Source organism: Scyliorhinus canicula, chromosome 12 (assembly GCF_902713615.1).
Source record: "Scyliorhinus canicula chromosome 12, sScyCan1.1, whole genome shotgun sequence".
NCBI lineage: Eukaryota > Metazoa > Chordata > Chondrichthyes > Carcharhiniformes > Scyliorhinidae > Scyliorhinus > Scyliorhinus canicula.
Genome location: NC_052157.1, coordinates 141,033,273 through 141,060,491, shown reverse-complemented (window position 1 = coordinate 141,060,491; position 27,219 = coordinate 141,033,273). Strand labels below are relative to the sequence as shown.

Below are 27,219 nucleotides of genomic sequence, written 5' to 3'. Positions count from 1 at the left end.
CCAAAACCCCTGCCCCACGCTGACGACCACACTTTCGCTCAATCAATTTCTGACAACACTCATTGGCACCGCGACAATTCTTCCAGGCTCGTCCGGAACGACGAGATGGACCCCCGTTCACACAATGCAACCATAGCACGCCTGATCCATACAAGGGTATGGGATCCGGGAGAAAAGGATGACTTTAGGTCTGACTCCCGACACAGCAACCCCTTTGCGACTCTGTTCGCAGAAGATAATGATTGAGGTGTCCAGATGATGTAAAAAGAGGAACCGCTTGAGAGATAAACGGTGTCATTTTCTGATGGAACCTGCAGTATGTTTGTTGCATGTTTGTTTGTTTGTGTTTTGTTTGTTTTCCAGTCGATACCTAAGAGAACTTGCCAGGCTTGCTGGTCAGCTAGGACAGCTGAGAGCTTGCCCGGACCCCATTTCATAACTGCTCTTCTGTTTGGAGGACAGAAGAGGCAACCCCCATGATGACTACATTCTTGCCCATTCGTTTCAGGTCGCTCAGGCAGTGGAGAAACGGTATTGAGGACCCGCCCTGTCTGAGGACCACCCCTCTGGTCAGCTAAGCTTGGGTACAGCACAGCACGCCCTACCCGGGGATTCCACCCAAATCTTACCCGCCGTGGCCCATACACAACTCATTTCGACAGTCTTATTTCTAAAAGTTTAGTTTTGTTTGTTTATTTTAGGTACCCCTTTGGTTGCCATTCCACATGCTATTTACATCCAGGAACATTGGGATGATAAATTGCAAAGCCTGCGAGACGGCTCGCAGGGGCACAGTAGTTAAGTGTATGTCTGGTCCTAAATTCGTTTTGATAAAAAAAATGAGGGAGTCACATGGAGTGACAAATTATAAAGGGACACTTGGCATAAGAGGACAGACATACTAAAATTCAAGATGTTAAATGGTTCACTAACAGACACTATGCTTGATCCCATAGCTTGGACATTCCGAAGGAGAGACCAAGAACAGGATCAAAGAAAGAGAAGACCAAAGCAGGAAAAGAGAAAAGAAAGAAGATGAAGACCCCAGTTGTTGTTGTACTCTTCATTATGGGATCCATGTGGTTGCGCGTGGATGCGAACTCCCTTACCCCAACTCTACCGGCCGTAAATGCTTCCCTTCAACAGTTTACCCAGAGCCCAGTAACAAGCATCAGTAACCCGACCTGGTGAACCAAATTTATGAATTGGTACTCCTTGTCATATGTAGTAGAATCGCTTTTGGCACTGGCGATCGTCTGCATCTTAGTACAGACTTTTAGGATGAGGAAATGGCGAAGGAGAGCCTACTGCTCTCGTACCTCGACGGTTATATAGGATGAGATCCCCTATCTTCGGTTTCCATCAGTCCCCCGAACCCCTTGAAATGTAAATAAAGGATTTTCTTTTCGTTGTTGCCATGCCATGTAAATAAAGGAATGTGTTTTGAATGATTATGTATCTCTGAGCTTGACTGCCGAGTCAGAGAAGTGTATAATGAATATTGTTCTAATCTGTACAGATAGGAAGATAGAATGACGGAATGTAAGTTGAGTGTAGTTTATTTAAGGTGAGTTAGTGGTTCCTGTTGTGATTTTGATAATGCATGTCCCCTATGACATAGCGCCAAATAGAGATTGTAGGTAAAAATTTTCTGCATAGTTGAGGAAAGTGCAGAGGCCATGGAACTCGCTGAAGTCAGGGAACGAAGACACCGTAGTTGTGTGATCCTTCACGCTATCGCGTTAGGATCACAAGGAGGGAGTGTAGCCACCGAAGCTGGCCACTTCCCGACATAAAATGGAACATTGAGTTGCATGCAGGGAAAATTGGACAATGACAGAGAGGCAAGCAGGTTGCAGAACCTCTCTGTGGATTCTGTCTGTGAAGAAATCAGACAGCATAGAAACTAACAAGCTGTGCATATTAATTGAGCGATTCCCGGTGATTCCCAGGCACAATGGACACAACAGTTAGAAGAGATTGAAACATTCTATAGCAGGTCAGACATCCCGGCGCCAGTGGAGTCTGAAACAAAAGGACACAAACAAGGTGGAAAGAACCGCCCAGTGATCGAGGAACAGCCCCGTTATTGGGGTAATTCAAATCAATCGATTGGGAAGAGACCCAATCGATTGCAAGTTTATAGAGGGTCCGCCCAGATGGGTGCGAAACCCAAAACAGTATAAGACAGAGACCCCGACCCCAGCTCGCTCTCTTAGCCAGGCTCTCTTAGCCAGCCCTCCTTGCTCTTAGCCGGCCCGCCCAGCAGAATACCTTTGCAGCAGCTCTCCAGGAACTTGGACGTGAGAAGGAGAGGCTTGGTCAATTGCTACACCGACAAGTAAGTGTTATACAACGCACGCTACGAGAGTAGACACTCCTGACCCCTTTAGTCCCCACCAACTGGAAGCCTGCGGATCCAGGATAAAGCAAGAGGCCATTGTTCCCTGATCCGGCAGTTCCCTTATTCCAGATAAGTATTGGCCTAGTAGTGGTAGCAACAGTTTAGTCTTAGTATTATGTGCATGAGTAGTAAATAACTGTGCAATAATAAACGTGTCTTGTTTGAACTTACTAACTGGTGTATTGAGTCATTGATCTGAACTTGAATCTTGTGGCGGTATCATAAGGATACCTGGCGACTCTAGAGCTAAGGAATAAAACAGAGCCAATTGAGTGTAAAGCACACTCACCCAGAACGAGCAACAGTTACTACCTCTGAGGTCCGACTTTTTAACTTGGCTCCTCACTCCCTAAATTCTGCTTGTAGGACCTCATTCCATTTTTTAACTATATCATTGGTGCCTATATGCACCAGAATGTTCTGCAGCCAATCTGAGACATCCCTGACCCATGCACCTGGGAGGCAACATACCATTCGGGAGTCTTGTTTTCGACCACAGAACCGCCTATCTACTCCCCTTACAATTGAATCCCCTATGACTATAGCCCTTCCACTCTTTTTCCCACCCTTCTGTACAGCAGAGCCAGCCATGGTGCCATGAACCTGGCTACTGCTGCCTTCCCCTGGTGAGTCATCTCCCCCAACAGTATCCAAAACGGTATACCTGTTTTGGAGGGAGATGACGACAGGGGACACCTGCACTGCCTTCCTGATTTTTCTCTGCCTTTTGGTCACCCATTCCCGTTCTCCCTCAGCAATCCTAATCTCTGGTGTGACCAATTCGCTAAATGTGCTATCCACGGCCTCCTCAGCATCGCGGATGCTCCAAAGTAAGTCCATCCGCAGCTCCAGAGCCGTCATGCGGTCTAACATGAGCTTCAGCTGGACACACTTCGCGCACATGAAGGAGCCGGGGCATCGGCCACGTCCCCGAGCTCCCACAAGAGGAGCATAACACGGGTATGTCAGGGCATGATCAGAGTTTGCAACTGTTTACTGGCATAATACGCTGTAGAGCTTCCCAAGGTCATGAAAGACACTGTGTAAATGGAATTCCTTTGTGAATCATCAGACTTCTTAAGCAGCTAAAATGTGAATTGCAACAACTCATTCAGCTGTGATTATTGAAGTTTCAATAAAAATTAGATTACCTACAGTGAACAATCCACCTCTAATTAACTTCACACTGGAAATATTTATGGGGCTAAATTGGGAGATTTATTTTCAGAACTTAATGGAGCTGGAGAAATCTAGGGATGCAAATTTAAAATCGACACATTTGCAGTATTTTTAAAGTAAATTAAATTGCTAGTGGTAGAATATTTTTTTTAAAGTTTAAAAAGTTAATAGATTTAGCAGGAAGGTATTAAAATAGTTGTTACCGGGGTGTATGGATGCTTCTTAAGTGGCGACTTGTGGTAGGTGCAAAAGAGAGGGTCTACAAGTCCACTGTGGAGTATGCTGGTGCACAATACCCTACCATTTATTCTATTTTATTTTTTATTGTTTTTTTTTACTATTTACTATTTTCTTTTCTTTGGTATGTTTGGGTGTGCCCTTCTCTTCTATATATGTGTATATGTTTCTTATCCTGTGTACATAACAGTAAATATACTTTGTTCAAAAACCCAATAAAAAACATTTCTAAAAAAGAATGAAAAATAAATATTTAAGCATATAAAATAATAAACCAAACTTTAGCAGTGGGAGAGAAGTGTAAGTTCCAATTCATATCAGGAGAGATAAAATGAGTCCAAAGACTTTTAACAAATGCTCCTCTGTATTCCTAAATTACAATTCCCATGAGGCATTTTTCATATAGTTCCACTTAAGATTTTGTTTTTCTGGAAATGAGAGAGATGCCTTGGGCCAAAAATTGCAATTTAATAGAACAAAATGAAACGGTTACTTGAACCTCAACCAAGATTATCTCTTGGCTGAGCTAAATTAATTATTGTTGCGAGGAGCCAAGATCTGGGGTCATTCATAATCAGGATACTAATGTAGTGGAGGCGCCAGCAAGACTGCTTCACAACAGATATGAAGAAATACATTGCAAGACTAGGTTATTCCACGTTTTTTAAAGAAGTGACCAATGGAGACTGGAATTGTCAGGGTTAATTTATATGACCTCAGCGAGCCCCAAGCTTTCGGCCTCTTTCAGGGAGAAGTCACTGCTGAATTCATACAGTTAGAATTAACATAAAGGGCTGGTGAACGCCCAATGGACTTTAAAAAAAATCTATTGCTTCTGTGAAATCTGATCGAGTCCAAGAAATTACAAAGTTGGATGTGGTAGGCAACAAGTACTCTTTCTCATAGGCCTATCATTCAAATCAGTTTCTACAAAATGTTCCAAGTTTGATGCCAAGATTAACTGCTTAATAACATCTCATATTTTGAAGTTTATTTTACCAGGTGGATGTGTCGGAGGCGACCATCTCTCGATTCAAGGATGCGGCCTTCTCAAGGAGTTGCAGGTTTCGGTCATGGGTCTTCATGTGGCTGAACGAGCCAAATCCCAACCTGCACATCTTTGGGTACATGGGACAGGATATCCCGCAAGATAGCGGGATACGGGGTGCAAGATTTGCTTCTTTTTCTGTTGCTTCGCTGCCTCATCATTAAGGCATTTGACTCAATGAGTGAGGCAGCTTGATGGACAGATCGCCATTTTGAATGATTGGTAGCAATCTCTTCCCAGTCGATGTCAATGTTTCCGCACCAAAACGAGAGATCTGTATTCATAATGTTTTCTTTGTCCTCCCCTAGAATGCTGGACATTTTGAGGGTGGAGAGAACAAGACCTGATAGGAAGACACTTTTTGGCTCTCCAGACAGTGTCCAGCCCACCATGTGTGTGAGAGTTTCGCCCGAATGCTTGTGGGCAGCTGGCTTCAAGGAGACTAGCGTTTGTTTGACAGTCTCCCATTGAATCCAGACTGTTGATGATGGAATTTCTCAGTCGCTGATACACAGTGCAGGTCTCACTGCAGTACAGGAGTGTGGTGACGACAACTACTCTGTACACTAGGAGTTTTATTTACTTGTGGTGGTCTTTGTTGTCAAACGCTCATTGCCATAGTCTTGTAGAAGGCTGAGCTGGTGCAGCTGATCCTGCATTTAATCTCATCGTCAACAGTGGCTGTTTTTAGATAGGTCCAAAGAAGTGCAGGTTAGGTGGTGGATTGGCCATGCTAAATTACCCCTTTAAGATGTGCAGACCACACCTTTTGACTGAATAAATCACTCGGCTCTGTGGACAGTGCTCCAGAGATTTGGATGTCCAAAAATCTTACCCTGCAACTACTACATGATAATATGACTGTAACTTTGAGTGGGAATCTGAAACCGATGCCTACAAAATCTGGACCAATGTCAAGTAAAGCTGTATGTCAGCTTCCATACTATTTACAATCAACGCAACATTGGCCATTCATCTCCGGGCACAACTGCCCCCAGGTGTGCATATTTAATACCGCCTATATGGAAAACCCTTTAACCTCAGTTGCCTCTGTGCCAAAGCTAAATTGACTACCACAGACATACATTATCTCCAGTTTGTGGATGACTGCAGTGTCATTGCCCATTCTGTACCAGATTAGCGAGTCACTCTCGCTCTCTTAAATTCTGCATTTCTACATATCTTAAATGCATCAATTCTATACCCATTGGAGTTTAGAAGAATATGAGGCAAACTTCTATTGAAAAATATAGAATTCTGAGGTGACTTGATTGCGTAGATACCGGAAGGATGTTTCCACTTTTGGGGAAGACTAGTTTAAGATGACACAGTTTGAGAATAAGAGGCTTCCCAACAGATGATAACGGTCGATCGTCTGAGGAATTCTCTTCCCTAGAATACAATGGAGGGCCGGGTCACTGAATTGATACAAAGCAAACTTCAACAGATTTTTGATAAAGTGAAGAGTCATGGGTTATGGGGAATATGTTAGGAAAGCGGAGTCAAGACCACCACTACATCAACCATAGCGGCGAAGGTTCAAAGTGCTGAATTGTCTAACCCTGCTCCCAAGTCCTATATTCCTAGTCCTATGCATACAAGACTCAGTATGTCCTTAAATGTGGTCAAAACAAAACTCATATTAATCCAGATCTGGACAGTCAAATATCCCACCTCCCATATATGGAAGACTCGGGAATATCATGGGTTGAGTGCACCTACTCAACATTATTCTTTTGATTTGTTTCATTGAAGAAAGTTAATGATTTATTAGATATCCTTTGAGGAAAATCTGCACAACTATTGTGAAAAATGCAATTTGTGAGAATGAAAAATTGAAGATGCTGCTTCTAACCATGTCAAAGTTTACCAAAGTAAATTAGTATTATCTTTACCAAAAACCATTTGACAAAAATTCAAAACACACTGGCCTTCTTTAATTACAAGCCCTGCATCCAATTCTTCAATGTATTACTCTATATTTAATTTATCAGCATGGTATTTATTGCCTGGGCAGCTTTCCTTCCTAAAAGCACTATTGGTGTACCTATGCTACATGCACTGCAGCAGTTCAAGAAGGCAGCTCACCAGCCCCACTTTCTCAAGGGCAATTAGGGCAGCACGGTAGCATAGTGGTTAGCACAGTTGCTTCACAGCTCCAGGGTCCCAGGTTCGATTTGCGGCTTGGGTCACTGTCTGTGTGGAGTCTGCACATTCTCCCCGTGTCTGCGTGGGTTTCCTCCGGGTGCTCCGGTTTCCTACCACAGTCCAAAGATGTGCGGGTTAGATGGATTGGCCATGATAAATTGCCCTTAGTATCCAAAAAGGTTAAGTGGGGTTACTGGGTTACGGGGATAGGGCGGAGGTGTGGGCTTGGATAGGGTGCTCTTTCCAAGGCCTGGTGCAGACTCGATGGGCCGAATAGCCTCCTTCTGTACCGCAAATTCTATGATTCTATGGCCAATAAATGCTGGCCTTGCCAATGGTGCTCAGATCCCATGAAAGGATATGCTTCAAAAATAATAAAATCATGATGCAATATTGGCAAGCACAAGCCAAAATTATCTTGTTCACATGATTTAGCTGCACCTACCTTTCCAGAAGTCTTCACGCCTTTCCAAATACTAAAATACACCACAATAAATATAAAGAACAGACAAAGCGCTAAATGCCAACTGATGCCTCCCAGGTCGTCCAGTCCGTGTGATCTGTGAATTTGAAGTACTTGGCGACTGCAAGAAAAATAAATGTTAAAAATTACAATGATGTTTTCAAATGTAAATTTAAAGCAAAATGCATCAATGGTGTCTTTCAGTCCCACAGAAGTTTTGCTTTCTTACAATCCGTACATCTGCTGGTTTTGAAAAATAATAAAAATGTAATTCATTACCTCGTTCCACATTGGGGCACTTCCCTAGATAAGCCCCCATGCATATCCATAGTTTCATATTGCTGCCATGATTAAGAGTGTGTTTTTCCCTACTGCGTTGCACCTGGCACTGATCCCTTTGCGCAGGTGCATCGTTGGAGAGGCCCAAAATGGATGCCAGGTGTCAAACTGATCACGAATCACCCGACTTGTGACGCCCGGCGTGAGGGCGTAATCCAGACAATCATATCTGAATGAGCCATTAACTCATCTAAATATGCATGACCCATTTACGGTTGCCTGTCGGTGTCAGGATGGCAAAGCCCAATGGGGGAGGAGGGCCACACCCATAAAAGGAGCGGAGGGAGGGAGCCCTGAGAGGAAGGCCTTAAAGTTGAGGGCCCCCCAGCAACCCCATAGTGAGGTAAGCTCACTTGGGGTGGCGGGATCAGGGGCGATGCCCTGATGCCCACAAGGATAGATGGATATGAGCAGGTTCACCCCCATGCTTGGGTGGTGTGGGCTCACACTAGCTTTAGTGATGGGGGAGGTTGCCCCTCAGGTGGTCGAGGTTTGGGGGGGGGGGGTGTTGCCCATGTTTGTGGGGAGGGTTGCATTGTCCGTCGCTGAGGGGTATGGGGACCCTCAGCTTCATGGAGATTGGGGCCCCCTTTCAAAATAGCTCCCGATCTCAGTGGAGCTGGTCTTGCCGGAGTGTTTGTTTCCCCACTACGGAAAGAAATTCCAAGTGTGGGAATTACCGGTTGAAAACTCCAAGCTCCAAAGAAATTACTGAGTGTGGGTAAATATCGGTCTGGTTCTCGCCAAATGTTTCGGCACACCCTGCCAAACTTGCCCAATATGAAACAAAGGCTGTGATTTAATGGCCGCACTGCCCTTAAGCAATAGCGTGACAAAGCCATTAGATCGTGGGAGAGACCAAAAATGAGTACTGCACCAGGCGGCGATCAGTTTATGATCGAACCGGCCCACTCCCATTGGTGAAATCTGGAACTCACGTTGCGTGGCAAGAAACCAATAATCACCACTCAGCGCCAATCTCCATGTAAGTAATGGGAGTGACCCCCTATCTAACAGCCTCCCCAGCAAGTGGCCACGCGAATACAATTAGTATTCCTCTTTGGAAACGTGAAGCTGGCGGAAGGGCTGCTGTGGGGATCCGAGATGGTGGGTAACCATCCTCGCTCCCAGGCAATGAGCCTGGGCCATTGGGGCTGCTCGCCTTGGTTGGGCTGGCACGCCATTGGTGATGGGGTGTGCCCGTCCGTGGCCTTGACGAGAGGGGGGGGGTGGTGGGGGAAAAAAGAGATGGGTGTCCCAGCACCCACGGGTCCACCATGCCACCCCCTGGATTGTGTCTTCCCGTTCTGGGGTCAACCCCAACTCCTGCCTGTCTGCCCCACCGACCACCCATTAAATGTGGAGGCCTCTGGCCGCGCGGCTGAAGGCGATTGCTAATTAGGAATTGGCAATCGTAATTAAGTGTGCACTTCACAGCTCTCAAGTCGATTCCTGTGTGTAAGCATGCCATGTAACATGTGGGATTATTATCTCGCATCCCAATCAGACAGTGATGCCTGGACACTGTGCCTGAACACTGCGGGAGGTAGCACCACGGGCGTAGCAGCCAAAACCTGAACACCCAGGGGCTGTGCCACAGCACCGGGGACATTTCCGTGCCCAGAGGGTGGGTGTGCGCACCGGGTGAAGGACTAGCACTCGGTCCAGGTAACGTTATGTATGGGTGTCAGGGGTAGTGCGTCAAAGTCATTTTTTGGGTAGGTTGCCCCCATCATCGTTCAGCCTCTGTGTAATCTGAGTGCATGAAGGAGAAAAAACAGCAAATGCATGGATCCCTCGGATTCATTCACAGTTATAAAGAAAGGTCTGCACCTATACAGTGTCTTTCCCAACCACTGGCCACCCCAAAACACCTTACCAGCAATTAATTATTTTGTGAAGCGCAGTCATTTTAGGAAATGTGCCCGCCAACAGCAGATTCCACAAACAGCAAATAGCAATGCGATAATGACCAAGTCATCTATTTTTGTGATGTCGATTGAGGCAGAAATATTGACCAGGACACCAGGGATATCGCCACTGCTCTTCCAAATAGCACAATTGGACCATTTGCACCCACCCGAGGAGGACAGAGAGGGTTTAATGTCCCATTTGAAAGGCAGCGCCTCCAACAGTGCAGCAGTCTCTCAAGTGCTAAACTGCAGCGACAGCCTAAATTGCTGAACTCCCTTGGAGTGGGACCTGAACCCCAAACGTTCAACCATTCTACCCAGTGAACCTTGCCTGACAAGCCCGGGTTCCATGCCTGTCCTTCGATGCACACAGCTTTTCTGGAAAACGGAATAAAGCAAATCCTAGGAGCAATCTCACAACAGGTCAAATTCAGGTGGAACATAATTCTATTTCTGGGTAATTAACTAACCAATCAAAATAAACCTAAATGTGCTTTCAGGCTATGGGTTTGCTCTTGCGAGAACTGCTGCACCCAGCATTACCAAAATACAGCGATTTTAATAGGTCAAGAAACCTAGCTAGGAAAAATGCAAATTGCCTTAACAGGGGCTTTTCACAGTAACTTCATTGAAGCCTACTTGTGACAATAAGTGATTATTATTATTTGATTAAAAAAACTACCACAGAAATCATATTCACATTTAACTAAACTTTAATACCTTTCAGCTGCCAGGATTGTTAACTTCTAGCAGTTTAACTGGTGAATATTCTAATTCAATTTCGCTCGGATTATTATTTCAGTGGGAATTATTAACCTGCTTTAAAAACAAAGCATGTTAATCCACAATTCTGGAGGATAGGTTTACCTGATGAATCTCAACTGTATGGATGGCATGACGTTTGGAAACCAGAAATAACAATACTAAGGGGTTACAAAATAACTCAAATGCAATAAATTCTGTAATTCATCAATATTCGATTGTACATACAGAACACAGCAGGCCATTCAGCCCAACTAGTCTCTGCTGCTTTTTGTACTCCTCTCAAATCTCCTCCCAGCCAAAGATAACACTGGTTCCCATTATGTTCCATTTAAAAATGGCTGAAGTTTGGCCTAAACTGTGGCGCAAAGGAAAAGGGCGATAGTGAGTCAACAAGCCAGGGGCGGAATTCTCCGACCCCCGAATCGCCTGGGGCCGGCGTCAATCCCGCCCCCGCCGTGGCCCGAATTCTCCGTCACCCGGGAATCGGCGGGGGCGGGAATCGCGCCGCGCCAGTCGGCGCCCCCCCCCCCCGGCGGCGATTCTCCGGCCCGCGATGGGCCGAAGTCCCGCCGCTGACAGGCCAATCCCGCCGGCGGGAATCAAAGCACGTCTGGTGCTGGCGGGATTGACGGAACGGGCGGGTGCCGAGGTCCTGGGGGGGGGGCGCGATCTGGCCCCGGGGAGTGCCCCCACGGTGGCCTGGCCCGTGATCGGGGCCCACCGATCGGCGGGCGGGCCTGTGCCGTGGGGGGCACTCTTTTTCTTCCGCCCCGCCATGGCCTTCACCATGGCGGGGGCGGAAGAGACCCCCTCCCCTGCGCAGGTCTGACGTCAGCAGCTGCTGACGCACCGGCGCATGCGTAGACTTCCGGCGGCCGGCGAAGGCCTTTTGGCCCCGGCTGGCGGGGCGCCAAAGGCCGTTCACACCGGCCAGCAGAGCAGGAGCCACTCCGGCGCGGGTCTAGCCCCTAAAGGTGCGGAAAATTCCGCACCTTTGGCAAGGCCTGACGCCGGAGTGGTTCACGCCACTCCGGCCCGCCGGGACCCCCCGCCCCGCCGGGTACGGGAGAATCCCGGCCCAGGTTACAGTTAACATGGTCAGAAAAGGAAATCAGGCAGAGTGCAAAACCGATTTCTGAATGGCCACTGCTTGCTTAGTGTGACTGTCCAAGATGAGCTTTACCACTAATAAGATATTTAAGAAAAATATGGAGTACCCAATTTATTTCCAATTAAATTACACAGAGGCGTGGCCAATCCACCAACCTTGCACATCTTTTATTTGGAGGGGTGAGACCCAAGCAGACACGGGAGAATGTGCAAACTCCACACAGACAGTGACCGGGGCCAGGATTGAACCCAGGTCCTTGGCGCTGTAAGGCCGCAGTGCTAACCATTGCACCACCGTGATGCCCTATCATTGAGACTTTTTAATACTAGCTGATAACCTTTTGCTTCACCCTAACAAGTATCTCTACTTCACAGCGCCAGGGACCCGGGTTCGATTCCCAGCTTGGGTCACTGTCTGTGCAGAGTCTGCACGTTCTCCCCGTGTCTGGGTGGGATTCCTCCGGGTGCTCTGGTTTCCTCCCACAAGTCCCGAAAGACGTGCTTGTTAGGTGAATTGAACATTGAATTCTCCCTCTGTGTACCTGAACAGGCGGCGTAGTGTAGCGACTAAAGGATTTTTCACAGCAACTTCATTGCAGTGTTCAGGTAAGCCTACTTGTGATGCTAATAAAGATTATAATTATTATTAATAACAAAAAAATGCAGTACAAGGATGATTCCTTAAGTGCTTCATAACTTACATCGGGGGAATAGGGGCAGAATTTTCACTTCCAAGCTCAGTTTCTCAAACATCCAACCATCACCCTGTACAAGTTACAAATTCCATCACCACATTCTATCTACCCTGTTCTGAGACTGCTCCATCCATGAATCTTTTTCGCACCAACTTCCACTGGCTCCCTGTCCTCCAGTGAATTTCTTTCAAAATTCTTGTTCTTGTTTTGAAATATTTCCATGGCCTTATCACATCCCCGCAACCTTCTCTAACTCTTTATGTTCCAGCTCGTATTATTCTAAACCTGGCCTTCTATGTATAATATCCTCTCTTTGCTGCACTGTTGATTGAAAACCATTCTTTGTTTGGCCCTCATTATTGGAGTGTTTATGTTACGATATCTCCACACATTTGAGAAAATATGAGACTTTTACAGCTATGTCTAGGCATAAATGCGACACTGAATAGAGTTAAGCACATCAACATCTTTTCCCAATCAGGGTCCAATTGGCATTGGAGCAGTTGTCTGTTTTTCTCAACTTCATGGAATGCAACATATTTTTAGTTAAGCCATTGTAAAGTTCTGGAATAAAAAGGAGTACAATCCCAACAGGATCGCTAGAGTGCGAAACTCGGCGGAGGGAGAAGGAGAAATCTTCCTTCCTGACTACAATGCAGACAGATGAAATCAACAAACAACTATTGTACATCAAAGAACTATAATCGGATTAAACCTAAGCAGCGCCAAAGATTGGCACCTGCTGTAACAACTGCTTGGGAAAACAAAATGAAGGTTACAGCTGGGCAAGACCCAAATGGCAAATTAAAGCAATTGTGGACAAGTGCTGATAGACAATAAATCTCAATTAATTCTGGTTATAATTGACTTGAAGCATTCAATATTTCAATGGTAACTTTGCAAGATTTTCCATTTACCCTATAGACATTTGTGGGCTTTGGCTCCTTGAATGTAATATATCATAATCATACTCCACATTAGGTGGGATTTTGTGCCCCCTCCCCCCTCGCCCCAAAGACAGAGGCGGCCCACCATTGGCAGGATCTTCCAGTCCCGCTATTGTCAATGGGGTTTCCTGTTGTGTGCATCCCCGTCGGGTTACTTATGGTGGGGGTTCATCATTGGTGAAAATGGCCAGTAAATTCCATCCATTAAGCAATGTACCCACAGCTTATGAAGGAGTGGCTGATGATTATTAACACTGGTTGTGAAGAAAGGTTGTGCAGAACACAATTACAGAGTACACATGGAGGGTGACTTGGCAGAATGCATTGAAATTGGGTCTGCTGTTCCTAGATTGGAGGCAGAGGCCCATATTTTCCTTCCTACTATCAGCCAATGCTGATGCTTCGCTGCTTAAAGGAAAATCCAGGCCAACAGAGAGTCTCCCAACTCGTTGCTCTCAATTAATACCACCGTACACCATTCCGTAAGTGCGATGCTTTGTCAATTCGGGATAGTTCCAGGATTACATGGCTCAGAGGGAGGCCATTCGGCCCGTCTTGACTCTGCCAACAATAGTGGAAATGTTAATGGACTGATGGGAGTACTTTGGGCAAGCTTTAATAAACTGTTTTTAAAGTGGGTACCTCTGCCACGAATCATTGGAGGATCTGCAGTCGGAAGGGTTTCTCCTCCCCCCCACCTCCCAAACATATTCTCCTGACCCCTGGAAGTGATTGCTAAGACAGACCTTTAACTTGGCTGAATTTCTTTGCCCCATACACAGCATCCACAAATATGCACTTACACGTAAAATTCTTCTGCAGGAGAAGTGGAGTACTTTGTCCAAGTTATGTTATCTTTCAGGAAGTAGTTGGTACAGTTTGGAGTATTCCATGCATTGTTACAGCTGGTCCATGGGAGCTCGGAAGTAAATGATGAATAGAGGTAGTACAGAGCCCAGGCGATAATGGTATTGTAGTAAAAGGAAACATACAGAGCTACTATACAGATTGCATATCCAATCCCTGCAGAGAAAGAAAGAGATCATTTTTGAAACCATCTAGAGTTGATATTCCAGAAGAAATATGTATTCAATGATCCAAGGACCATTGCAATAATTAGACATTCCACTTGTCAAAATCAATCAAGGTTTCAGTGGCTACCTGCTCCTGCGACTATCCTTTCAGTCCCAGCGATCAGAGTGCAAAATAATAAAAAGGTTATTCAATTTTGGGGAAGTCAGGTTTAGTTTGCATTCAATTCTGTTCACCACAAGAGGAAAATATTCCTGAACAAGATTCTCAGAAGCAAGTTTGCAGCTTGAAGTGTGACACATGCTACCAAGAATGCTTCTTTGATACAGCATGATCATATAATTTATAACAGCCAGAGTGGAATTGTTGAAAGTCCAAGTGAATTATTTTAATTCTGTGCAAATGAGTGGATTAAGGCAGCAGCATGTGGCGCAGTGGTTAGCACTGGGACTGCGGCGCTGAGGACCGAGATTCGAATCCCGGCCCTGGGTCACTGTCCGCGTGGAGTTTGCACATTCTCCCCATGTCTGTGTGAATTTCACCCCCACAACCCAAAGATGTGCAGGTTAGGTGGATTGGCCATGTTAAATTGCCCCTTAATTGCAAACAAAAAAATTATTGGGTACCCTAAATTTATTTTTAAAAAATTAGTGGGTTAAATTCAGGTCCATCATCACCCCAAATGGGACCCCAAATTAACTCATAATCCAGCGTCGCACTTTACTATCAATCGAATATTTCATGGTTCAGGTGATAAAGTTTTTAAAAAAAATTTAGAGTACACAATTATTTTTTCCAATTAAGGGGCAATTTAGCGTGGCCAATCCACTTAATAATAATTGCTTATTGTCATAAGTAGGCTTCAATTAAGTTGAAATGAAAATCGCTTATTGTCACAAGTAAGCTTCAAATGAAGTTACTGTGAAAAGCCCCTTTTCGGCGCCTGTTTGGGGAGGCTGGTACGGGAATTGAACCGTGCTGCTAGCCTGCCTTGGTCTGCTTTCAAAGCCAGCAATTTAGCCCTGTGCTAAACCAGCCCCAGGTTTCAAATGAAGTTATTGTGAAACGCACCTAGTCGCCACATACCGGCGCCTGTTCGGAGAGGCCGGTACAGGAATTGAACCCGCACTGCTGCCTTGTTCTGCATTACAAGCCAGCTGGTTAGCCCACTGTGCTACTTATCCTGTGCATCTTTTTGTGTTGTGGGGTGAGACCCACGCAGACACGGGGAGAATGTGCAAACTCCACATGAACAGTGACTCGGGGCCGGGATCGGACCTGGGCCCTCGGCGCCATGAGGCAGTAGTGCTAACCACTGCGCCACCCTGCTGCCCCTAATCAGGTGATAACCTAAAGGTGGTTGCCAACATAAATTATGTCTTTGCTGAAAATTTTAGTTCTGTGGTGCACGTAGTCAAGACTCACTTCCAAGAATTGCGGGGTACTTCTATGGAGGAAATGGAGGCATGCAAGGAAGTTCTTGTACTTGAGCAAACATTTTCCCTGGTGGGGGCCCACCTCTGTGTTGTTCAGATTCTGCTACACAGCTCGTCATCCATCCTGAAGGGTTTCAGGAAGAAGACCACCAAGCGGGGTATAATCCTGGGCCCGACCCCCTGGCAAGAGGTGGTAAAAGAGTTCCTGAGTGAGTTTGAAAATTGGCTGCCATGTTTCTGTAATCTTGATCTGGAGGCTGGGTATATCAGGTTCAGTGGAGCACAATGTATCCTGTCTTCGAGAACAGGGGTCGGTCTGGCCGACCGATCACTGACCCTGTATTATCCCGTTCTGGATGCTTGTCGAAAGGGGTTGGAGGTGGCCGAATTCGTTGAGTCACCCCCCTCGGCCGGGCCCTAGGCTGTAGACCACCTGGGTATTGGTGAGATGGTATAGTGAAAGTAATGATGTCTCGTGCTTAACCGTCTGAATTCTCGTGAGATCCTGAAGAGCACTTGTTGATCTCGTTTTGTCCTTGGCTTTTGCCTTTGTGTGATCAGGCATGTGTCTTTATCCGGAGGACTGTCCTGTACCTTGTATTTTATCCTGAACATTATCCCCTGTTGATCATGTTGTTGTTTTCTTGATGCTGTCTTTTTTTCCCCGATAGTGGAATGTGAAATATGGGTGGGATGGTGGGTACCGTTGGTTATCCTGGTTTTGCAAGTGGGATTTGTGCAAGGTTCCATTCCTAATTGTAGTTATCCTTGTGCATGAGGGAAGGGGGTGTTCTTCATTATCACCACATCTCCTTTAAAAGGACGATGAATGGAGTCAGAGTCAGAGCTGAGAGAGGGGTGAAAGTTTGGGGCTGATTCATCTTCGCTGTGATTGAAGATAGCCCCCAAGTAGAGTTAATCAGTTTTGGGGTTCTTTTTCTTTTGGATTTCAATTTAAGAATCCGTGCTTTTATCCTTGGCCCGGGCAGATTTCTTATCCTGGGAGGATTGGCTTCATCGGACCCTTCCTGTGGGTCGAGTTTATCTTTTCTCCTAGTACGAGTCTCCCTCATTAGTTGTTTATACGGTATTATTGGAACTAATAGAGTGTCTGTTATTTGAGTGGGCTGAAGTGGGATTGGTATTCGTGGCTGAGGAGAGGGGATGAGTGTGGCCCTGGGTATCCTTCATATGATACCCATCATATGAATGGTTACTGTGATTCAGTTGGGTGTCCCCTTCTTGTGGTTTATGTTCTTTTAAAATCTGCGAGCATTGTGCTGGTTCTGGTCTGGCCTGGTTGAGTGGGTGGGGGCTCTCGGGCGGCTGGCCCTCCCTCCCAGGACACCCTATTGATGGGTTTATCTTCTCCCGGACTGGGATCTCCTCCTGGCTGGGGTTAAAGTGATTGTCCTTTCCCTGGTGCGTGGGAGTGGTGCATTGCCCAGGATGGAGTTGAATGGGTTCAAGCTAGGCGGGATGTGGGAAGTCCTGGGGGGGGGGACACAAGATCCTGAGTTTTCTCTCCAGACGGTGCTGGGCTAGGTCAGGCCTGGCACCGTGGCTCATACTCTGTTGTCCCAGAGGATCAGAGATGCCCCTTTTTGAGGGTGCATGTATGTGTGTGTGTGTGTGTGTGTGCTGGGTTTGGTCCCTGGGCGCATGGAGATTTGGGGATGGGCGGAGCGCTGTACTTAGCAGATAACCTGTTTTTTCCCTCGGGTAGGTGTGACTCCCCCTTATCGACTGGTGGCTGGCTCTCCTCCTCGTTGGTGTGTCTCGGAGGCTGCCAGGAAGGTGGTGGTGTAGGTCGGATACAGATTTCCTGTTATCCGAGTGATAAGTTTGGATTGTTCTTACTTTCTTCTTTCTTTTTCTCTTCTGGGAAGCACTGAAGGTTGAACAATCTGCTGGGTTTCTCACTGTGCTTTTGCCTTTCCTCACAGCTACTTGGTAGTGAAGTATAGTCCTGGAGTATGTTGAGGCTGGTTGGTTATTGATGGTCTGTTCGATAAAGATTGTCCATTTGGTGTTAAAATGATAAATGCCTCAATAAAAAATTTTTTAAAAAATTGTCCATTTGAATGTTCTTTTTATGTTGGCGCTGGCTTTTCTCCTGGTTGGGCCTGGTTAGTGGGGTGGGTCCCATGATGCCAGGGATGAGGGTGTTGGCACTCTGTCCTTGGATGCTGTATCGGCGGACAGCTTGCCACTTTTCTTTCAGAAGATTTTAGTTTAGATGGGCAGCATGGTTGGCGCAGGCTTGGAGGGCCGAAAGGCCTGTTTCTGTGCTGTACTTTTCTTTGTTCTTTTCATCCCAGGGCGGGGTCACTGAAGGTTATCCTGTTGTACCTCTTGGTGGGGAGTGGGTCTGTTAGGTCCTGAGCTGTTGTAGCCCCAGTCTTTCCTTTCCTCTTCTTTTTCTATGGGAGACCCTGCGTCCAAGAATAACTCGGGAATTTTTGCTGCTGGTCCTCTCTTCATAATTATATGAATAACATTGGTCCTCTTCTGGGTCTGGAAGGGGGTTAGGTTGCGTTATGGAGTATGTATGTAATTTCCCTTTGGAACTGGGGTTCTCATGGATTTTTATTTGTTTTTTTGTAGAAGATGAATCCGCTCCTGATGTACAGCACCATACAATTCCTTCGGCCCAGCAGCACCACAGGCATCAGTGACCCACATAGCCATCTCCTTTAGATATCAGACCCAGCTGCACCCACGCAGACCCAGCTGCACCCACGCAGACCCAGCTGCACCCACGCAGACCCAGCTGCACCTGAGCAGACCCAGCTGCACCCACACAGATCAGCTACACCCACGCAGACCCAGCTGCACCCACGCAGAGCCAGCTGCACCCATGCAGACCCAGCTGCACCCACGCAGAGCCAGCTGCACCCGCGCAGACCCAGCTGCACCCACGCAGACCCAGCTACACCCACGCAGAGCCAGCTGCACCCGCGCAGACCCAGCTGCACCAACGCAGACCCAGCTGCACCCGCGCAGACCCAGCTGCACCCACGCAGACCCAGGTGCACCCACGCAGACCCAGGCGCACCCACGCAGACCCAGGCGCACCCACGCAGACCCAGCTGCACCCGCGCAGACCATGGGGCACCTGCGCAGAAACCAAGAGTGGATTCATCATGCTTAATTTTACAAAAACAAAACAAAAATCCACACGAATCCCAGTTCTAAAGGGAAATTATAGACCAGGCTGCGGGAACTTTATCCTGACTTCATATAACAATTGTAGTCCTGGGCAGCATGGGAGGGTGTGCACCCTTTTGGCATTTATTTTTTTAATGACTTTATCCTGTTTTTCCTTTGGTTCTGAGTGAGGTCATGAGGGCATTCAGTTTTGTCTAACAATTGTATCAAGCCCATTAAGCTGTGTTTCCACTTTTTTAAAAGTATTATTTTGTAACTTTGCTGCATCAATTTCTAAAATCTAAAATCCTAATAAATATACGTTTTCAAAAATCTACCAGGGTTCTTTTAAGGATAAGACTACCAGGGTAGATATGGGGAAAACCAATGGATAAGGTATATCTGGATTTCCAAAAGAAAAATACTGTATTTGAGAAGGTGCCTCATCCGAGGCTGTTACACAAGGTTAAGGCTCATGGAACGGAGGGTAATGACACAGATTGAGGTAACAGAGCGTCGGAATAAATGGATCACTTTCAGAAGGATAGCCAGCGGAATGCTGCAAGGATTGATGCACGGGCTTTAGTTTATCTCCATTCATATCTATGACTTAGAGTAGGGACAGAGTGTAGTATGTCCATAGTTGTTGCGAGAAAGTAAGCTGTGTGGGTGATCAAAGAGAATAAAAAATGATAGGGACCGTTTAAGTGATTGGGCAAGAAGGTGACGGGTGAAGTATAATGTGGTCAAGTACAAAATGATCCATTTGGCAAGATGATAAAGGAGAATATATTTTTCGAAAAGGTCGGGGGCTAATAATTATGTGTACACAAATCCAAAATGTTAACATGCAAGAACAGCAAGCAATCAGAAAGGCAAACAACTTGTTAGCCTTTATTGCAAGGAATTTGGACTAAGAGTAGGGAAGTCTTGCTGCAATTATATAGGCCATTGGTGGCATCAAACCCTAAAGTGCTTTGTACAGTTTTGGTTTCCCGATCTAAAGGGAGGATATACTTCCCTCAGAATGGATGCTAATGAAGGTTCACTAGATTGAATCCTGCGATGAGAGGATGTTCCCATCAGGAGAAAATGAGTAGAATGGGCCTATATCCTCTGGGGTTTAGAAGAAAGATGATCTCATCAATCCAGGACTCACTCCCATTTGGACGCAGGTGGATGTATTAGCTAGAGGGAGCATGGTTTTGTGAAGGGGAGGTCTTGTCTCATTAATTTGATGGGGTTTTTCAAGGAAGTCACAAAGATGATTGATGAAGGTAGGGCAGTGGATGTTGTCTACATGGACTTCAATAATGCCTTTGACAAGTCCTCTCATGGCAGACTGGGACAGAAGGTGAAGTCACACGGGATCAGAGGTGAGCTCGCATGATGGATACAGAACTGGTTCGGCCATAGAAGACAGAGGATAGCAGTGGAAGGGTGCTTTTCTGATTGGAGGGCTGGGATTGTGGTGTTCCACAGGGATCAGTGCTGGGACCTTTGCTGTTTGTAGTATATATAAATGATTTGGAGGAAAATCTAACTGGTCTGATTAGTAAGTTTGCGGATGACACAAAGATTGGTGGAATTGCGGATAGCAATAAGGACTGTCAGAGGATACATCAGGATATAGATTGGTTAGTCTTGGGCGAAGAGATGGCAGATGGAGTTTAATCCAGACAAATGTGAGGTAATGCATTTTGGAAGGTCTAACACAGGTGGGAAATGGCAGAACCCTTGAGAGTATTGACAGAAAGAGGAATCTGGGAGTACAGATCCACAGGTCACTGAAAGTGGCAACGCAGATGGAGAAGGTAATCAAGAAGGAATATGGCATGCTTGCCTTCATCGGATGGGGCATTGAGCATAAAAATTGGCAAGTCATGCTGCAGCTGTATAGAACCTTAGTTAGGCCATACCTGGAATATAGTATTCAATCAGGCTGCCGCACCACCAGAAGGTTAGAAGAATGAGGGGAGATCTAATGGAGGTATACAAGATGCTAAAAATGTATGGATAACGTAGACATGGAGCTGATGCTTCCTCTTGTGGGGCATTCTAAAATGAGAGGCTATTACTTTAGAATAAAAGAGGTAGCATTTTTAAAACAGATTTTAGGAAAAACTACTTGTCCCAAAGGGTTGCGAATCTGTGGAATGTGCTACCTCAGCGTAAGGTGGGTGCAGGGACTGTGAGTAAATGTAAGGAGGAGTTAGACAAATTTTTAAAGGGTAATGGGTTGAAAGGTTCTGGAGAACAGGCAGGACAGTGGAATTGAGGCCAGGATGAGGTCAGCTATGATAACATTGAGGGTGTTTGGCTCGGGAGGCTAAATTGCCTACTCCTGCTCCTAGGTCACATGTTCTAGGGAGGAGATGCTCTGGCTGATTTAGCAATCCAACTCTTGGTCTGTAACATTGCCGGTAGCAGATAAGGAACATATCAGCCATGATGGAATGGCGGAGCAGACTCGATGGGCTGAATGGCCTAATTCTGCTCCTATATCTTGTGAACTTATTAAGAAGGACATGGAGGCTTTGGAGAGCGTACGGATGAGGTTAACCAGGATGTTGCCTGGTTTGGAGGGCATTAGCTACGAGGAGAGTTTGGATAAACTCGGTTTGCTCGCACTGGAATGACAGAGGTTGTGGGGCGACCTGTTAGAAGGCTAGAAAATTATGAGGGACATGGACAGAGTGGATAGTCAGAAGCTTTTTTCCCAGGGTGGAAGAGTCAATTGCTAAGGGACATAGGTTTACGGTGCGAGGAGCAAAGTTTAGAGGAGATGTGCGAGAGAAATTTCTTTACACAGAGGGTAGTGGGTGCCTGGAACCCGCTGCCAGAGGAGGTGGTGGAAGCAGGTATGATAGGTAGCACGGTAGCATTGTGGATAGCACAATCGCTTCACAGCTCCAGGGTCCCAGGTTCGATTCCGGCTTGGGTCACTGCCTGTGTGGAGTCTGGACATCCTCCCCGTGTGTGCGTGGGTTTCCTCCGAGTGCTCCGGTTTCCTCCCACAGTCCAAAGATGTGCAGGTTGGGTGGATTGGCCACGATAAATTGCCCTTAGTGTCCAAAATTGCCCTTAGTGTTAGGTGGGGTTACTGGGTTATGGGGATAGGGTGGAGGTGTTAACCTTGGGTAGGGTGCTCTTTCCAGGAGCCGGTGCAGACTCGATGGGCCGAATGGCCTCCTTCTGCACTGTAAATTCTATGTCTATGTATGTAAGGTGCGAGGAGCAAAGTTTAGAGGAGATGTGCAAGGACATTTTTTTACACAGAGGGTAGTGGGTGCCTGGAACTCACTGCCAGAGGAGGTGGTGGAAGCAGGTACGATAGGAACATTTAAGGGGTATCTTGACAATTAGATGAATACAGACCCCGGAAGTGTAAAAGGGTTTAGCTTAGACAGGAAGCATGGTCAGCGCAAGCTTCTCAGGCTGAAGGGCCTGTTCCTGTCCTGTGCTTTTCTTTCTTCTTACTTAATTCAATGAGTGCTTGAAAGGATAGACACCGAGAGCCTAGAACCACAGGTTCTAACATAGCTTTGGGATATGGAGTTCGTCATTTCAGATTAAGAAGAGAATTTCAGAGGGTTGTGAAACTTTGGAATTCTCGACTCATTATGTGTGGGAATGTCCAGCCCATGAGTATATTCAAGACAGAGATCGATAGACATCTGGGCACCAAGGGACATGTGGATAGTGAAAAATGTAATAAATGTGTAAATTCTTCCATGATATTATTGAATAGCAGGCTGGAAAGGTTGTATGGTCTACTCTTGCTTCTATTTATTGTCTTCCAACGTGACCAAAAGCTTGATCAAAAGATTTGAATTTCAAAAGAGAGCCTTAAGGGAATAGAGAGAGGTGGAGTACAGAGAGGTTTAAGTAGGGAATTAGAGTTGATATCCTTGATGGCTGAAGCCACACAATCATCAATGATTAGTCAAAGGGAAGGGTGATGCAGAAGCATTTGAATTCAGAGGAATAGAGAAATCTATGGGAGATTATGGAGTACATTCTCCGCCGCCTGCAACTGGGTTCCCGATGTGGCGGGATGAAATCGAGATCCTGTTCCGATGCTCTGGGTCCCCGCCGGCAGCAAGCTACATGCCTCGTGCTGGCGGGAGGATGCAAATGGGTCATTTGAGCCCACTTGCATCAGATCAACGGGCTAGACGCCAGATTCTCCACGCCCTTGTGATGCTCCGGCCCCTTTAGCTGGGATTCATGCAGGTGCGGATTGGTGCAAGAATTTTCAACACGGTCCTGACGTGATGGGTTAAGGGGATAAGTATGTAGCCACAGGTCCATTGGAGGGCCCCCCTCCACACAACACAACTCATGCCCACCCTACACTGCCATCAGACCCCAAAGTCCTTCCGCCCCCCCACCCCCCAAAACATAGATTTCCCCCAGCATGGGGGCTAAGAGCAGTCCAGGCAGAAACAGTGAAAAACCACTATCAGTCCCTTACACTGCTGCAAGTGTTGAAAGCAGCAGCTATTACAGGTCTCCTAGGCTTCATAGAAAGCCAAAACACTCACAAGGTGTTAAACCCCCTCAGATCCTTTTCAGTTTTAAAGATAAATATATTTTTGGAGGTTGCAATTGACAGCATAATATCTTCCAGAAAGCCTGGTATCTGGATTGTTTATTTTCATCTCTCTTTACGCTTGAATGTATCTCAATCACCTTGTTTATAAACATCTGGGGTTAAGTGCTTTCACTTCCTCTTTTTCTCAGGAGAAAGCACTTAACTGCTTTTGCTGTGGTGATAACCTGGTAATCGTAGCTAGATGTTTATAAACAAGCTTGCAGCTTACTAAAAGCTATTTATCTTTGAAAGTGAATCAAAGCCTTGCAGTTCAAATGTTCTGAGGGGGTTTAAAGCCTTGTGATGTGTTTTGGCTTTCTATAAAGTCTAGGACAACTGTAACAGCTGCTGCTTTCAACACTTCTGTCGGAGGCAGCAGGTATAAGTGAAAAAACAGTGATTTCTGCTCTTTAGCTTCCAGGCTGGGGTGACTATGACATACTGTGGGAGGGGTGTGTGACCCATAATCCCTGTGTGGTAGTGGTGGTGGTGGGGGGACAGGATTTGCGTTTGGGTCGGGGGGGGGGGAAATAGAGGAGTCTGGCGCTGAACCTTTGTATCGGGCCGCTTGCTCAAAATAGCGGCCCGATACCGGGATTCAGGAATCACTACTGGGCGCCAATCCGAGCGTCAAGGCAGACCAGGAGCAATTCTACTTTGGCAGGAGAACTTAGTCTCCCAAACAGAGAATCCTGCCCCATATGTCTGGAAGACAAAAGATCTGGCAGGATGAAGCCATGAAGAGATTTTAACTTGAGGATAAGGATTTTGAATTCTAGTTATTGGTGGACCAGGAGCAAATGTAGAATATTGAGGAGAGGTGACGAATGTGGGATTTCGCTCAGGGGAGAATAGGAGCAGCACAGGTTTAGAGTGGCTGAAATTTACATAGTATGGGTGGCGGGGTTCTCCAGCCATTCACTGGTGGTGGGATTCTCTGGTCCCGCTGGTAGCACACCCTCCCAGCGGGTTTTCCGGCGCTATTGAAGGCTTCAATGGGAAGTCCTTTTGACAAACAATGGGAGTAGACGATCCTGCCACCAGCGAGTGGTGCACAAGGATTCTCCGTCCTCGCTCCCAGCGGTATTGGGGCGGTCTTGCAACAGACACTTCAGGTCTATATATGAAATTTAGCATCTGTGTATGGATCTTTGATGATTAACGTATGAGCTCCTATTTTAAAATTATGTTCTACCTCTTATTTTGTGCATAATCTGATTCTGCATCTTCCAAAATCAGCTCATGAGCTATTATGGCTTATTAACGTTTTCCTTAAAATTACACCTATTAAAAACAGAAAAGATTGAAGCAAACATGAATAGTACTTCAATGCCACTAAGAGAAATACCCCTACCTTTGAATATTGGGCATATTTTCCTCCATATAGAAATTGCTCCATTTTTGTGGTACTGTCCCAGTACCAACTCCATATAAAAAAGTGGGATGCCTCCAAACACAGCCATCAGGAGATATGGAATGAGGAAGGCCCCTAGAATTGTACGAAACATAAAGGCACCATGAGCATTACAAGGACAAAGAGTCAACTCACGAACGTGATGATTTCAGTGCTGACTTTCCAACTATGTGTTAGAATGGAGTGCATCAATCTGATAGACATTAATATTTTTCAACATGTTTTCTGAATGTTTAGATGGTCACTGTAATCAAGAACATTTAATTGTAACCAAGAGTTATGACATCACTTATGTTATGTTGCAGAACTCTAAGTCAGAGACCTTGACAAATAATCTAGTGACCGTGCCAAGTTCAAGTCCTAACATGACTGCTCGAGAGAAATAATAGAACTGTACTAATAAAAGTGACAAATGAAGCTGATGGGTTAATCGTAACAAATCTGACTGACTCACTAATCTTCGTTGACGAAGGAAACTTGTAAAAGACACAGGAGCAGAATTAGGCTATTCTGCCCATCGAGTCTGCTCTGCCATTAAATCATAGCTGCTATGGTCTTAACCCCATAACCCCCGATCTCTCTTATGTATGAACTACACGTGTTCCAACACCAACCCCTAATAGCTATCAAACCATTTTGAGCAACCAAAGATAAGGCAATGGCAGGCATACTGACTACGTTCACATTGTGAGAACATGAAAAAAATTCTAAGATGTCCACTCATAATTTAAAGAATATCACAAGTAAAGTCACCCTGGTCCCAGATCAGCATAGGCTGCTAACCCGGGGGGGGGGGGGCCTGACTGGTGGTGGTTTAACCAGAGAATTACTGCATCTTAGGTTACAGTTAAGATGGAGAAGACCGTATAATAATAATAATAATCTTTATTAGTGTTCCAAGTAGGCTTACATTAACACTGCAATTAAGTTACTGTAAAAATCCCCTAGTCCCCACAGTACGGCGCCTGTTCGGATACAGAGGGAGAATTCAGAATGTCCAATTCACCTAACAGCACGTCTTTTGGACTGTGGGAGGAAACCGGAGCGCCCGGATGAAACCCACGCAGACACAGGGAGAACGTGCAGACTCCGCACAGACAGTGACTCAAGCCAGGAATCAAACCTGGGACCCTGGTGCTGTGAAGCAACAGTGCTAATCACTATGCTACCGTGCAACCCATGAGTAACTTCAGCCAGTGCAGGCATGTGAACCTGCTGCTGGCCTTGTTTTGCATCACAAACCAGCTGTCCAGCCAACTCAGCTAAACCGGCCCTGAGCTTACTGAGAACAGAGAGCTGTAGTGTACTATATAGTGTTGTCGGTGGCCAATGCCTACAGTTTAGCTGAACTGTCAGGAACAGACAAATACAAACAAAGATTTTTGTTATAGGAAGGGCTGGGAAACTGAAGACATCAACACAAGCCTTCCTCATTTTATTTAGCTGCATTTACTGAAACCTAGAGAACAGGTGCTCGCCTATCGCCCAAAAAGGGACTGGCCTGTGCTGTGAGGTTATTGCAAAAGGCAAGAAACAATGATGCAAGTGGGGGGAAAGGAAAACATTTCACAAAAGGAGGCCGGGTAAGAAATCATTTTCATCCTCGGAACATCTGAAAATGCTTTACATGCCACTGGATCACATTTGATATGCAATGACTACTGCTACATAGGTAAATGTAGCATCCAATCTCTGCACGACAAAAGCTTCCACAGCGATGTGTGAAATGTGATCAGGTTTCAAGCGTTAATCCTAAAGACTCAGAAGTTATTGTAGCTAAGCACCAAGCATCATAATAAATAACCCACATTGCTGCAGCTACCAAAGAAAGGAAAAGCTTCTGCTGCAATTGGAATCAAAGAATACATGGAGGATGCCAGTAAAGGTTTGGAAACTTGCTGTGCATTTTAGTTTGCAGCTCACTATAATGCTGTAACAATCCTGCATCAAAGCCAAAACTCAATTTTGAGGTTATCTTAATTTGGTTTTAAACAACATTCCTTGAACAACATTCTTTTAAACAAAAGACCATTCACAATCCTTGGTTTTAAAGCTGCCTTCTTGCTAATTGTGACAAATATGGTGCCGTACTTCAAAAGTTGGTAATGCGACTGAATCTCCTCATTATGTTACACATCATTCAATTTAATTTAATTTAATTTCAGACCCTGAACGTGTATTCAACCACAGTAACCACATTCAGTGTGATAGTATTTGTAGATAGTAATCTCATCACATGAATTCATGGGTTTTGGGGTGTCTTTTTAAATGTTTTGTTTGCATTTACAATCAAATATTAATAGGGAAATGCGAGCATTAAGTGCACTTTGTAGATGGATTCG

The 27,219-nt window shown here is 45.8% G+C and overlaps 1 protein-coding gene across 3 annotated transcripts in view; it reads right to left on the bottom strand.

Moving 5' to 3' along the window:
• Nucleotides 1-27,219, bottom strand: part of slc6a4a (solute carrier family 6 member 4a) — an 85,942-nt gene that overhangs the window by 50,698 nt on the left and 8,025 nt on the right. For all 3 annotated transcript variants that reach the window (XM_038814311.1, XM_038814313.1, XM_038814312.1), the window contains exons 3-5: nt 24,818-24,952; nt 14,052-14,271; nt 7,462-7,600 (exon numbers count right to left, since the gene is read on the bottom strand). In XM_038814311.1, the coding sequence (XP_038670239.1) occupies nt 7,462-7,600; nt 14,052-14,271; nt 24,818-24,952 (494 nt within the window). The remainder of the gene's footprint in view (nt 1-7,461; nt 7,601-14,051; nt 14,272-24,817; nt 24,953-27,219) is intronic.